Below are 13,088 nucleotides of genomic sequence, written 5' to 3'. Positions count from 1 at the left end.
CATAGTTGAAAAAACTGTGACTTTTTTGTTGTGGAAGATTTTTTGTGAAATGAAGGAAGACTGGCTTTTCTAATTGATGTTTATAAATGAATTTCTTCTTGCCATATTCTGAGAGTATTCTTAAAGTCTATATTTTTCATGGTGTTACCACCACATTCCTTAATACTGACAAATATTTTAATGCATGAATATTCTTTTGTAGGTCATTGTTTGGTACATTATATGTGTGCTTTATGGTCAGCAAATGTAGAATTAACCAGTGATGACATTATAAACAAAGTGGATGTAGCAGTTGTTACTGGTGCCAGCCAGGGATGTGCATATTGTAAGAAATTTGGAGCAACTATTCCATGCAAGGTATGTGTAGAGTGTGATTTTTTTATTTTGAATGTGTAGAATTGTCTGTTTAATTATGGTTTTGATAATTTTAACAAACAGTTTGGTTTGAGAATCAAATGATGTCAAATAACATTATATAAATTCTATCCCTTGAGACCCAAATGACATCTGTTGAAAATAATAGAAAGAAAACATTAATATTCTGTTGTTGGGTAGCATCTGGATAGTGTTCAGGGATAGCCTAATGTGCACTTTCAGACAGGGGCTTGTCAAGAGAAGCATAATTTAACCAGGCAAAAATAGAAAATCAGATATGTTTTTAGTATGTTTTCCTATTCTTACCCAGTGGGGGTTACAACTCAGTGCACCTCATGTACACTGTAAGCATTACTAAAGTTGTTTGCAGCATCCCTTTGGCCCCTAGCTGCACCTACTTTTTTAGCAGTTTACTCAGTTCCTGCTTCTGTACTTCAGTCTTGCTGCCAACCACCTCACTTCCCTGTTTAAAGCACTGAATTCTGTGGAGCGACTCAGTACGTTGCTTTTTAGCTGAATTTTCCTAAATCCAGTCAAATCAGATCAGACGACGTCAGAGTGTTCTATGGTGGTCAGTGACCAGCTTCCACCTCCGTATATGCATGAGTTGCCAGATGCCACAGATTCCTTGCTTTACAATCCATTCATTATTTTTTTATGAAAATTAAAGCAGTATGGGCTTCGGTAAGTTTAATGATCATTTTGACCATAAAGAAACTTTATAAGTATGGTTTTTTTGGCTCCAAATTTGCAGCTTTCTTACATAAAAAACGTACATCAAGCGCTACAAGGAAGTTATCTTGAAGCTGATAATAGACAAGTTTGGATCCCAAATTTGGCAAAGGATTAAGGCTTTCAATCTGTAAAATATTCAAGTGTATATGTGTAATTGAGTACAGTTCAGTCTGAATTCTTCAAGTTTTTTGTCCAGTAATAGTTTGAGGCAGTAATATTTTGAGGCCCTACACAATTAAAAAGTATCTATATAGTCAAGTTCCAGTGCTTTGTAGTGTTAAATTGCTTCTCATTCAATGCTCAATGTAGTAAGCATTCTACGAGGACTAATCAATCACAGTAGATCTGATAGGGATTTTGTTCATTGGTTTTGTTAAATTTGTTTCATAACTAACAGCAACTATCAGCTTGCATTCAAATATTTTATATCTCCCTGCTGTCAAATGAGATGAGTTTCTTAGTACCTTGGGTGCAGTTAGATTCCCAAAATGATATCACAATCAGACATTAAATTTGCTGTAAAAAAAAAAATTGTCAGTTAATTGTATAATTTTTCTCATCTTGGGAGTTAAAAGCAGTTTGAAGAACATCTGTTCATGACACAGTTGAATTAGTAACTGTATCTTTACTGGTTATTTATACCTCATTTTATGACTAATGCCAGTTTTCCCACTATTCAAATGAATTAGAAAGATGAGTCCATTTTTTTTTTTCTTTATAATACTTGACATCTATCAACCAACTACCTTGTTTATCTATCAGGCAACTATCTTGTTCAGCCAATGGCTAGAATTCCAAGTTTATTTTTTCTTGTAATTTTGACTTTATTTTGTGGGATTCTTCAGGTACCAGGATGTCCCAAGTTCTATCATTTTCCATGTGCTATGTATGATGGTGCACCCATGGATCTAAAGAGTGTTGCAATGGTGTGTCCTTCCCACGCTGACCGAAGCAGAGATATCTGTAAGTAAGTTGTTTAATAGGATTGCTTATGACATTTGTGATTTTTACTGTCAAAGTATATAATAATATGCAAAACTCTGGACTCCCACTATGTTCAAGCTCTCTGGTAGGGTAACTAACTTAATCTTAAGTGTTTGTATAGATAGTATATATCAACTTTTGTTACCCATAAAATGACCAGTATTGACAAACTGTTAAAAATTTATATATTATGTTGAACTTTGCTAGGTATCTTATCCTTTTCATTTTCAAATTTTATTAACAAACTTTCTTATTCTGACAGTTGAATATATAAACTTTCATATTTGACAGTTGAATATATAAAGTTCCAGAATTCCTTGCAGTTATGAGCAGACCACTCCAAAAAAGTCATATTAATTAATTGTTCGAGGAGAACACTGAAAGTTCTAGTTTTCCCAAATTGAAATAAAAAAAATTTTTTTTTTTGCATGAGGTACTGTATAATAAAAAAAGAATTTATTAGTTATGATATATCTAAATAAGAAACCTCTTTATTTGGGTCCTTAGTAATTAGAGATTTCAAGAATGCCAGGGTGTTTGTAATTAATTATTGGATTTTTGTGGAGCATAAAGTGTAGATGTGATTTTATATCTCAATCTATCATCAATTTGATTAAAATAAGATATCAGGCATGTTTTTGGTTAAAAATTTGCTGCATCAGTGAAATTTATTTATATTTTTTTTCTTATTCTTTCCTTGTGGCACGCAATTGGTTGAGTAAATGACTAATGCACATGTTAATGGTGAGAAATCTTCAAAAGTCTGGAGGATATTTTACTTGTAAAAAATCTTGTGCAAAATAGTCATGGTTGGTGAGCAGTTAGGTGTCACCCATAGAAAAAGTGTAATGTTATTACTTACTTGTAGTTGTTCACTACCCAAGAGACAACAACTTAAGTGCATATTTGAAGTGGGATATTTTGAATTTTCAATTACATACAGCTGTACAAGAAAATCCTCATTATGTGTCAGATTTCACCACATATCAATAATATGGTCAAACTATTGAAATATCTTGTTGTTGAGGGGCTAATGCATTTTGCTCTAGTTTTTCTGTATGAAACAAACTAAATTTGGCGTTATGTGACTGTATTACTTATATTTGTTGATTTCCATGGATCTCAGATATTTAATGATTTTTGTCATGAAATACTGAATATTTAGGTGTGGGAAACTTTACATATACTATCTGTCTACGCTAGTCAGTCAGGAGAATCCGATTAATATTTATTTCTTTGTCTTTGTTATGACTTTCTCAATGTGCAATTCTCTTTTATTTTCTTTTATACAGTAATGGATATGGCATGCATAATTTGTGAACATTCATCACCTGAAAGTTCGCTAATTTTCTGCTCAAATTGTGGCAACCATTATCATGGCATGTGTCTTAAGCCACCACTAACAGCTGTGCCAGCAGTGAGAACTGGCTGGCAGTGTCCACATTGCAAGATGTGTCAGGTAAGGATATAAATGTATTTTTTGTGTACAGTAGAAATGAGCTTTTGCGTGATCAGTCACTATTGCACCACTGCCTTAACTTTTTGAAATGTAAAAGTTTTATGTACAAAAGCCATGTAAGTCTCTCTGTAGATATAGTGTGCCATATTGTAGTAGTAGAAGGCCTAAAGTACAGATGGTGGCTGTTAATTGTGTATCACTCTTGACTCTTGATGTGGCTGTGTTTAGTTTAGTCAATTTTCTTCATGTATAATACAGACATTTTGTAATGAAGAAATAGGGTAGTGTATTTGTATCCCCTTTTTTCCCCAGAACAGGAAGCAGATTTCAGCACAAAACATAAACCTTTCTCGAGTCATGTCCTTATTTTTCCCTCGTCCAGGTTACATTATTTTTGCTTGAATTTACTCTTAGATAGGGATCTTGATGGTATGTATTTTGTGAGAAATGGCATCAGAAATTAAATGTGAAAAATAGTAATTTAGGTATTGTCCCAGTAAATATCAGATGTACGTAGGTGTTCTCTTGAATTGCTGAAAGTGTATATCAGATATATGTAGGTGTTCTCATGAATTTCTGGAAGTTAGAGTAGGGTGTTTGCACTTGCACAAAAGCGCAACCACAGAAAGCTTTGTTGTTGGAAGGGTTCAACTTTTGTATTTTATTGTAGTTATTAATTAAAGTGTAAAGAAGTGCAACAATAATATTGTAGCAATTTGTTAAAAGTTGTGCACTAAAAATTCACAATAATGTTTTACGGGAGCTTCGGGTCAGAAATTGTTTAATGGTTTCGTAGTCAGTTATAAACTGTAGCACATTACAAGAATGTGGATGATGGAGTGTTATGTGTCAATTCATTGTAGATGATGTGTTCTCCTTTTGTATCTCAAAAACTTAACTTTCCCAAATGAGACTTAGTGTCTGTGCAGCACATTTGATAGTAGAATACTGTTGAATATAAGTCTGACCCTCATAATGTCATGATAAAATTATTGATTGATAGAATCTCAGACTAGCATTAACAATACCAGAAATATGTTATATAATGTAGAAAATTATAGAATACAATTAATTTGCACTGTAAGGATGATTTTGACATCTCACAAACAAATCATAAAGTATGAAATTTGCAAACGTGTGCTTTGGCTGCACTCTATATGTGGCACAAACTTTCATGAAGTGTTCCTTATGTATCTAGCTAAATCACAGTATACTTCTTTTTATTTAAACAATTCATCTTCATTCCATTACACTTCATAGCAAACTGCTAGCTTCAGCATTTTGCTAGTTCCAATTTGTCACTCATATTACAACATACCTTGTGACATTGGCATGTGATACCTAGAAAATATAATATAGCTCTGGTTAAGCTGCTTTATGATAGTCATATTGGAAGTTCTCAAAGAGTATATCAAGGGTAGTCTTGGTGTTAATTTGGGATAATCTCCTTAGAGTGTAAGAATATTTAAATGAGAAATGGAAATAATATTGTTTGGTATGGACTTCAAAATTGATGCCATGAGTAATTTTGCAGATATATTAAAATTTGTAACTATAAGTGATGAGAGAAAGGCTTGTCTTTTCTAAAAAAGTAATTTATTTATTGCCAGGATTTTTCAAAATTATTTTTGTCAGAATATGACCTTCCGAGAGTAGCTTATAATTTCTGCTTCAGTAGGAATAGTTGTCTTAAGTAATTTATAACTAGGCTATGGATTTTGGGTTTGTTAGTGATTCAGAGGTCATTTTAAATAAATCAGTCCCTACAAATGTAGTGAATGTAGCAATAATTTTTGGAAGTTTCCATAAATTTTTTTCTAGCCTGTTAGGTTTTGATGTATTTTTGTCCTTTCCGTATCAGGGATATTACAGTTTTGATACAAAACGACTTTTTGTTATGTAGGTGTTAAGTTATATGATTTAATAGTGGCATGAAGTATTTGTATGAATGAAAGAGGGCTTTGAAGGCCTGGGAAGCATAATTTTTTGACTGAACCCTTGCTGTCCACTTAAGGTGCAGATAATTTGTCAGTAAATTGTGGATGTTGATAGCTTGTATATATTTAACTGAGGATGCCTGGGTTGCTCTTAACAAATCCCTGTAGACTTTTGGAGAACCATGCCCACATGACACTAGATAATTATATTTATATCCTATGAAAATGAGGTTTCTGCGAGAACTGAGAATATTTTTGATGATATCATTTGTTTTCATGGCTCAGTATAGAGAGTATAGGAATTTGATACTACATTGTGTAATTCAGAAATTGAAGGTTGTAACTATTGATGAGGAGGTTTTCTATGAAAATTCAGTTATTGCCAATATTGTAATTCAGGAAATTATGATTGTAAATTAAATTTATAAGTAGTATAATTGTGACAATTGCTGAACTTTTTATGCTTGGATCTGAATAGAATAACATTGAATAGGCTGCTTTAAGAGTGGTTTGGGTTTGGCATTGGCAGGGTTGACATGCCATTCAAATTTGGGAAGGTATAGCACTCAAATTGAACGGTGCATGGGGCTATACTATCAGCAAAATAATTTTATGCTAGTTTAACACTAGGGCATGTTCTGAGGTGGGGGAGGAAAGCAGGTAGCTAAGGAAGTTATATTAGAATTAACAGGGGAAAATCTAGTACTAGTGAGGTTCAAAAAGTAAAGGAGAATGGATTAGGTGAAGACCTGGTCCAGATGAGAAGTCAGCCACAAGTGCACAAGATGGTTGAAAATGGAGGGATCTCATTTCACAAAATTCCTTGGAAGAAAAACAAAAAAATTTTATTAAGATGATGGTTTCCACAAAAAAATCTAACTGGTTCTGTCCATAAAAACCTTTTTATATTGCTTATTTAATTACTTATTGGTAGTATAGGCTTGTCAGTATGTTGTTAAATATATCTGAAGACCATTTTCTTTACCTGTTTTTGGAGAGGTCTGATGAAATTTTAATCATTATGTGTGTGTCTTCAGAGGAAGGGTTTGATGTTAACTGAAAAAAAATTTTTTTTTGTTCATATACGAAACAAACACTTCAGTCTTAACATTAGGATAATACTAGCGCCAAGCTGGAAACCGGTAGAACTATAACAAAATGTGAGATCCAGGGACTATTGGCATCTGTACCAGGTCAGGGGTGGGGGATTGTAGTTCCCAGAATGCCCTCTCGGCGTCCCGTGACCTATCAGTTACTTTCCTGCTGCCTTCAAGGTAGGACATGATTACTTTCTATCTGTTTAAAGCCGGTTTAGTTTGCCCGTTTTTATTCATATTTTCCCCTTTTCTCTCTGGGTGATCTCAGTGTGGGTGTGATCTGGTGGGGGGTGTGTACGTTGTGAGATATGGAGAATTTTGCTTCACCAAGGGAAGTTTTTTCTGGATCTCATAACAGACAAAGGAAATGCCCCGGAGTGAGTGGTTTTCCTTGTTCAAGATTTTTAACATCGGTATCTACAGATCCACATCCAACATGTAGTAGGTGCAGAGAAAACATATGTACTATTACTAATCTTGTTCAGTTTTGTCGTGATTGTCGGTGGAACAATGGATGAAGTTTTATGGGAAAGGCCAGTATAAAAGAAAGGAGACAACGCCATCTTTGGGTGATCAAGCATCGTCGGCTTCTTTTGTATCGCCAATACATCAGACTACAGGCGGCCTCGGTTAGCGGCAGGGGTTCCGTTCCTGGCCACCGACGCCAAGCGATTTTCGACGCTGAGCGATTTTAAAGCCTACGGCCGCCGCACACCCCTTTCGAAACTCTAGACCAGTCAAAGGAGCTGTAATCCCACAACGGCGCAATAAGTAAAATTATATTTATGCAGTATAGTACTATAGAAATTACTGTACAGTACATGTGGGTGTCTAAAGTATGTTAAAGATATAATAAAGTTTATACAGTACAGGTAGCTGTAGTGTTCAGGTTACGATCATTAGTCTACGATAGTTCGATTTTATGAGAGATCAATTTACAATGGTCTAACTTTATCCATCTTCTAGTTACATAAGTTCAATAACAGCAAAAGAGAATGATGAAAGTATATGGTGAACGTTATACTCGTTGCGTGAACGTGTACAGCCATGAACAACCGAACGAGAAACTACTATTTTTTTTTTTTTTTCTAAGTACAACCGAACTGGATAACATCTGTTTGGCTTGTATTTCGATCATCGTACTACAGTGCAACATTACCGTATTTGATATAAATGGCGTTATGATAGAATAAAGAACTGAGATATCTTAATGTAATAACTTTTATTCGCTATAGATCAGAGATCAATATAGATTAAAGATCAATCGGGAAATATACCGTTAAATTTAAAACCTAGTTATAACTGAAGCTGAGAAAACTGTTCAAGCTGCTAATGACTATATTGTACATCGGCAACAAGGATAAAACTGCAGTAAACGTCTGCCATCACACACAACTGTAGATAAATTGGGATAAAATCATTTAATCAAAACTACTGGTGCTTGAAAGAACACATTTTACTGTTGGTTTCACGCCCGATATAAGATAAATAGCGTAAAGTTCGTATTACGATGATATAAAGGATTACGTATTGCGAATTCAAGGAATCACGTAATTTTTTTACGCATAACATGCCGCCAACGTAATAATCTGTTAACGACAAAAAAATAGTAGTTCACATTCACAACGAGACATATTCAATAAATATTTCCACCTAAAAACACGCTGTATATGGAAAAATAACTTTGTCTCATATAAGTCAAGTATATAGATATTCGTTTATGCTAACTAGAAGCAAGAGCATTCACTCAGAATTGCGTTATGGTGAAACAGACTCGTATTCATCAGCTGATTTCAAACCACAACATTGGCCGCTCGCGGAATACTGGCTTAAGTTTCCGCCGTAGTATTTTAAAATAAAATAATATGAGAATACATACAATATTCTTGGATACAGTGAAATAATGTATAACTTTTTAAAGGATTTATCGAAAAGATGCGTAATTAATAAAATAACACAATGCATTTTTCGGAAACTGGCGGACAAGAACGAACATGAAAAACCATCCCCTTAACAACGTGAGCCCTAGTTACAAAGCTGCCCTTAATTTGTATCTTATTTCTGTACAAAAATGAAATACCTTTACGCAATATGTTTTTCATACACATTTTAAACATAAAAGCATAAACATTTGAAAAATCGACACATCGATCGCTAAATTTGCACTTTTTTTTTTTTTAACTCCGATATTTTCGGAAGAGCGGCAGACGGCGGCATACAAGAACGAACTTGAAAAAACATCGTAGTCGATAAGTGAAGGGGAGTTTCAAAAGCTGCCTTTTATCATATTTCTGCACAGATAATAAAAATACCCTAATCGTAGTACATTTTTCATACACATTTTAAACATAAAAGCATAAACATTTATAAAACGACACATCGATGGCTAATTTGCACATTTTTTAAATCGACATTTTCGGAAGAGCGGCAGGCGGCGCTTACAAGAAAGAACATGAAAAAACATCGTATTTGATAACGTGAAGGGCAACTTTCAAAAGCTGCCTTTGTATCATATTTCTGTACAGAAATAAAAATGCCTTTCACGTAATACATTTTCATACACTTTTAAACAAAAGCATGAACACTTATGAATCGACACATCGTAGTCGATAACTTGAATTAGGAGTTTCAAAAGCTGCCTTTTTATCATATTTCTGCACAGAAATAAAAATACCCTATTCGTAGTTACATTTTCATATACATTTTTAAACTTAGAAGCATAAACATTTATAAACAAAATCGACACATCGATCGCTAATTTGCACTTTTTTTTGAATCGATATTTTCGGAAGAGCGGCAGGCGGCGGCTTACAAGAAAGAACATGAAAAAACATCGTATTTGATACGTGAAGGGCAGTTTCAAAAGCTGCCTTTGTATCATATTTCTGTACAGAAATAATAATGGCCTGTTTCACGTAATACATTTTCATACACATTTTAAACAAAAGCATGAACATTTATGAATCGACACATCTATAGCTAAATTTGCACTTATGTAACTCGATATTTTCGGCATAGAACAGCGTCAGAGGCATATATTTTACCCTAATACCTACGTAATAGCTCTCCATAAAATTTGTTAATATAATTTGCATAACCTTTATGGTCTGAACGGCATTTCTACTTATTCTGTATGAACTCGTTAGACAACGGCGCTAGCGGCGCTGTTAACTGAAATTTGTGCCGTAAAGATTACCTTTAAAATGCCTTATTTTTTTAATGAATATTTTGACAACCGCCGTAAAAACCGATTCGCCGTTGAGTGATTGCGCCGTTAAACCGCGGCCGCCTGTACTCCAAATGTTTCGTCACCTGCTTTGATGTTTCTCATACCCCTTCAGTTTCTTCTAGCGATTCGTTATCGGAAACTCCAGGAGGGGTTTGGGTAAAAAAAAAATAATTTGATGCATAATTACGCTCCATCATTACCGGCAGGGAGAGGGGGAGCATCGCCATCTTTGTCCCAGATTTCAGCCCCCGCGGATGCGCAGAGAACGGAAGGAATGGTCGTCAGCGTTTGGCCTAACAGGCGTACCAACCTTGGAGGGTTGCTTTCTTACTATATGGCGTCACGTTTCCACCCGGGCCCGCCATGACGTCACATCCTACTGCTCTCTCACTACTTCGTTGCCTCCGGAGATGAATATGCTTTCTGACTCATTGGTATACAGTCATGAAGAAATTACAAGCTCTAGAGACAAAAACATAGATAAAAAGAAAAACCAAAAGAAAATAAGTGATGATCATCTTCTTTCGTCTTCTTCCTCTAGTTCGGCGTCATCGCAAAATTCAATGATGTCACTGCGTGTACCAGTCAAACGTTGGAGGATACGGGACTTGTGACTGATCCTCGTGCCAAGAGGAGAAGAGTAAATTCTTCTTCATCTTCGAGCCAGGACCATCACATCCCTTTCAGCAACAAAGTGAAGAAGGCAGTGGCTGGTAAAGTTAACGCTAACGGCTGAAGTCATTTACAGGCGTCCGAACGGGCGAAAGCATTGATGGCCGCTGGAACAATGGCGACGGACCGGTGCCAACGGTGAGGACAAAGTGTTTAGCAGAGACTCCACTGCCATTGGGGAAAATCAAGGAAGTGAGTGGGGCAGCATTCAACGAAGAACGGAGAACGTTATCCAGTTTCTCCTGTAAGACCTTTTAAAATAAGAAGAAGGATGAGAAAAACTCCCATTTTAAAAGGTCAAAATATAAAGAGTGGTAACCTCTCTGATACACTGATGGAAGGCATTGCTCAGAACCACTATTCAACAGTTAGCAGACTTTCTGATATATCTCCGGACAGAAAGACATATATCTGTATCTGCTGTAAAGGGATACAGGGCTGCTCTAGCTTCGGTTCTGCGGATGGAAGGTGTGGATATTTCTTCTTCGTGGGAGATGGCTATGTTAATGAAGAGTTTTGAGCAGTCCTGTTCCCCGAAGGAACTAAAAGCCCAAGATTGGTATTTGACCATGTTACTGAGTAGCCTTACAAAACCCCCATACAAGCCATTGAGACAGTCCACAGATAGAAGCCTGACCCTGAAGGTAGTCTTCCTATTGGCTTTATCCTCAACCAAAAGGGTTGGAGAGCTGCATGGTCTGTCATATGTGGTGAAGCATTCAAGAGTTTGGAAGACCTTCTCTGGGAGAATTTGTGAACAATGACCCAGAAGAAATGCTGCTATGCCCTGTCAGAGCACTACAAGCGTACTTAAGGAGAACGAGGCATCTCAGGCTGGGATGCCGAAGGCTTTTTGTAAGTACAGGACGGAACAAGAAGGAAGTGTCCAGGAACACAATATCATTTTGGCTGAGAGAAACGATCAGGAATGCATACATGACAGGAGACAGAGGGTCAGATAGCCTGGAGAGAGCTAGAGCTCATGACATCAGGGGCTTGAGCACTTCTTTGGCATTCAAGAAAAATATGTCTTTGGAGAGGATTTTGAAAGCTGGTATTTGGCGACGCCAAACAACTTTCACTTCCTTTTATTTAAAAGATGTTGCCCATAGATCCTTGGACACTTTTTCCTTGGGTCCAGTGGTGGCTGCCCACTAAATGATATAGCTCATCCGGTGCTGTGGTGGGTCAGTTAAGTGTCCTAGTCTAAAATGAAGGTATGAAAGTAGAATGAATGAGATGAATGGTCTTCCTTCTTTACTACTTTTCTAACTACTCCTTTACCTACAGGCAGTAAGATAGAAAGTACCATCACGAGCTGGAACAGACTAGATGCTGGTGAGCAGGACAGCCATACTGTAAAGATAATCTAGAGTAGAGGATACTTTTCAGTAGCAACACACTCCTCTCAATAATAGGAAGAGAGTGGGGTGGGGTGATAATAGATCCAGGTACAGGGACAGGAGGATGGTTTATGAGAACGGATAGCTCTCTACCTTCTGTAATGCAATAAGCCATGGCATCGTATGAAACACCAAAGAGGAAAGGGAACCAATAAATTTCTCATATATCTTTGGTTCAAAGGTTAATAGTCCATTGTCGTAGAATACATCTATTCGGAAATGGATAAAGGTGGCAAACTCCCAGTCAGTTATAGAGACTTACCTCCCACCAATAAGTAAGTCTATCCTAATGTTAGGACCGAAGGTTTTTTTTGTATATGAACAAATGATAAATTTTTAACCAATTTGTATTTTTCATAACTAACAAACCTGAGGTCTTAACAGATAAGACCCACCTCAAACCACCCCTCTGACAGTCTAAACTGGGTTGGAAGAGTAACTGATAGGTCACGGGAAGCCGAGGGCATTCTGGGAACTACAATACCCTGTGACCTGGTACAGACGCTAATAGTTCCTGGATCTCACAAGTTTTTTTTATTAATTCTACCTGTTTCCAGCTTGGCACTAGTATTATCCTAATATTAAGACCAAGTTTGTTAGCTATGAAAAATACAAATTGGTTAAAAATTTGTCATTTTTCACAAGTAACATCAAAAGCTTCCTCTAAAGAAAGAAACAAACATAGACACGTGTGTATGTATGTGTGTTTTTTTGTTTTTTTATTTATTTGTTTATTTATTTATTTTACTGAAATAACAGGAAGTAGAGGCAGTGTAGTAAGGACTAAACTGTATATCGGTTTAAATCTGTTATAGGCTTCATTCCTTCAGATTTTAATTACTCGATTGGGATCCTTCCCATATTATTAAAAAAGGTTAAGGTTATTTAATTCTTTTGTCTTATTGTACTATCTAGATTTAGTTATACCGGCAGTCGTCGGTTATAGGTGGGGTTTATATTCTGACAGCTTGATGATAAGCAACAATCGGCGGCTCTTGCCGGTGCCGATAACTGGATTTGAAGCTGATAACTGGTTAATGGCACCTTTGTTAGGTGCGTATCAAAGCTGATAACCAGAAATCGACACATTTCGGCACTAGACAAGTGCCATGAAACCTGATTGCTGATAACCGGGGACTGCCTGTATTCTGATGAGACATTTTGCCACGTAGCCTTTCAAGATACTAGATTTCATAG

General features: G+C 36.1%; 2 protein-coding genes across 9 annotated transcripts in view; one reads left to right on the top strand and one right to left on the bottom strand.

Annotated features, from left to right (window-relative positions):
• The first annotated feature begins 203 nt into the window (after positions 1–203).
• The window catches only part of LOC135206953 (histone-lysine N-methyltransferase 2C-like), a 307,132-nt gene continuing 294,247 nt past the window's right edge, over positions 204–13,088 (top strand). For all 8 annotated transcript variants that reach the window (XM_064238492.1, XM_064238498.1, XM_064238497.1 and 5 more), the window contains exons 1-3: positions 204–357; positions 1,956–2,073; positions 3,387–3,553. In XM_064238492.1, coding sequence (XP_064094562.1) covers positions 223–357; positions 1,956–2,073; positions 3,387–3,553 — 420 coding nt within the window. In that variant the 5' untranslated portion in view covers positions 204–222. The remainder of the gene's footprint in view (positions 358–1,955; positions 2,074–3,386; positions 3,554–13,088) is intronic.
• The window catches only part of LOC135206522 (uncharacterized), a 44,765-nt gene continuing 36,116 nt past the window's right edge, over positions 4,440–13,088 (bottom strand). Inside the window, exons 10-11 of the mRNA XM_064237878.1 lie at positions 4,872–5,000; positions 4,440–4,501 (exon numbers count right to left, since the gene is read on the bottom strand). Coding sequence (XP_064093948.1) covers positions 4,440–4,501; positions 4,872–5,000 — 191 coding nt within the window. The remainder of the gene's footprint in view (positions 4,502–4,871; positions 5,001–13,088) is intronic.

The sequence above is a fragment of the Macrobrachium nipponense genome, chromosome 31 (genome assembly GCF_015104395.2).
Source record: "Macrobrachium nipponense isolate FS-2020 chromosome 31, ASM1510439v2, whole genome shotgun sequence".
In the NCBI taxonomy this organism is placed as follows: Eukaryota; Metazoa; Arthropoda; class Malacostraca; order Decapoda; family Palaemonidae; genus Macrobrachium; species Macrobrachium nipponense.
This window is presented reverse-complemented; position numbering and strand designations above follow the sequence as displayed.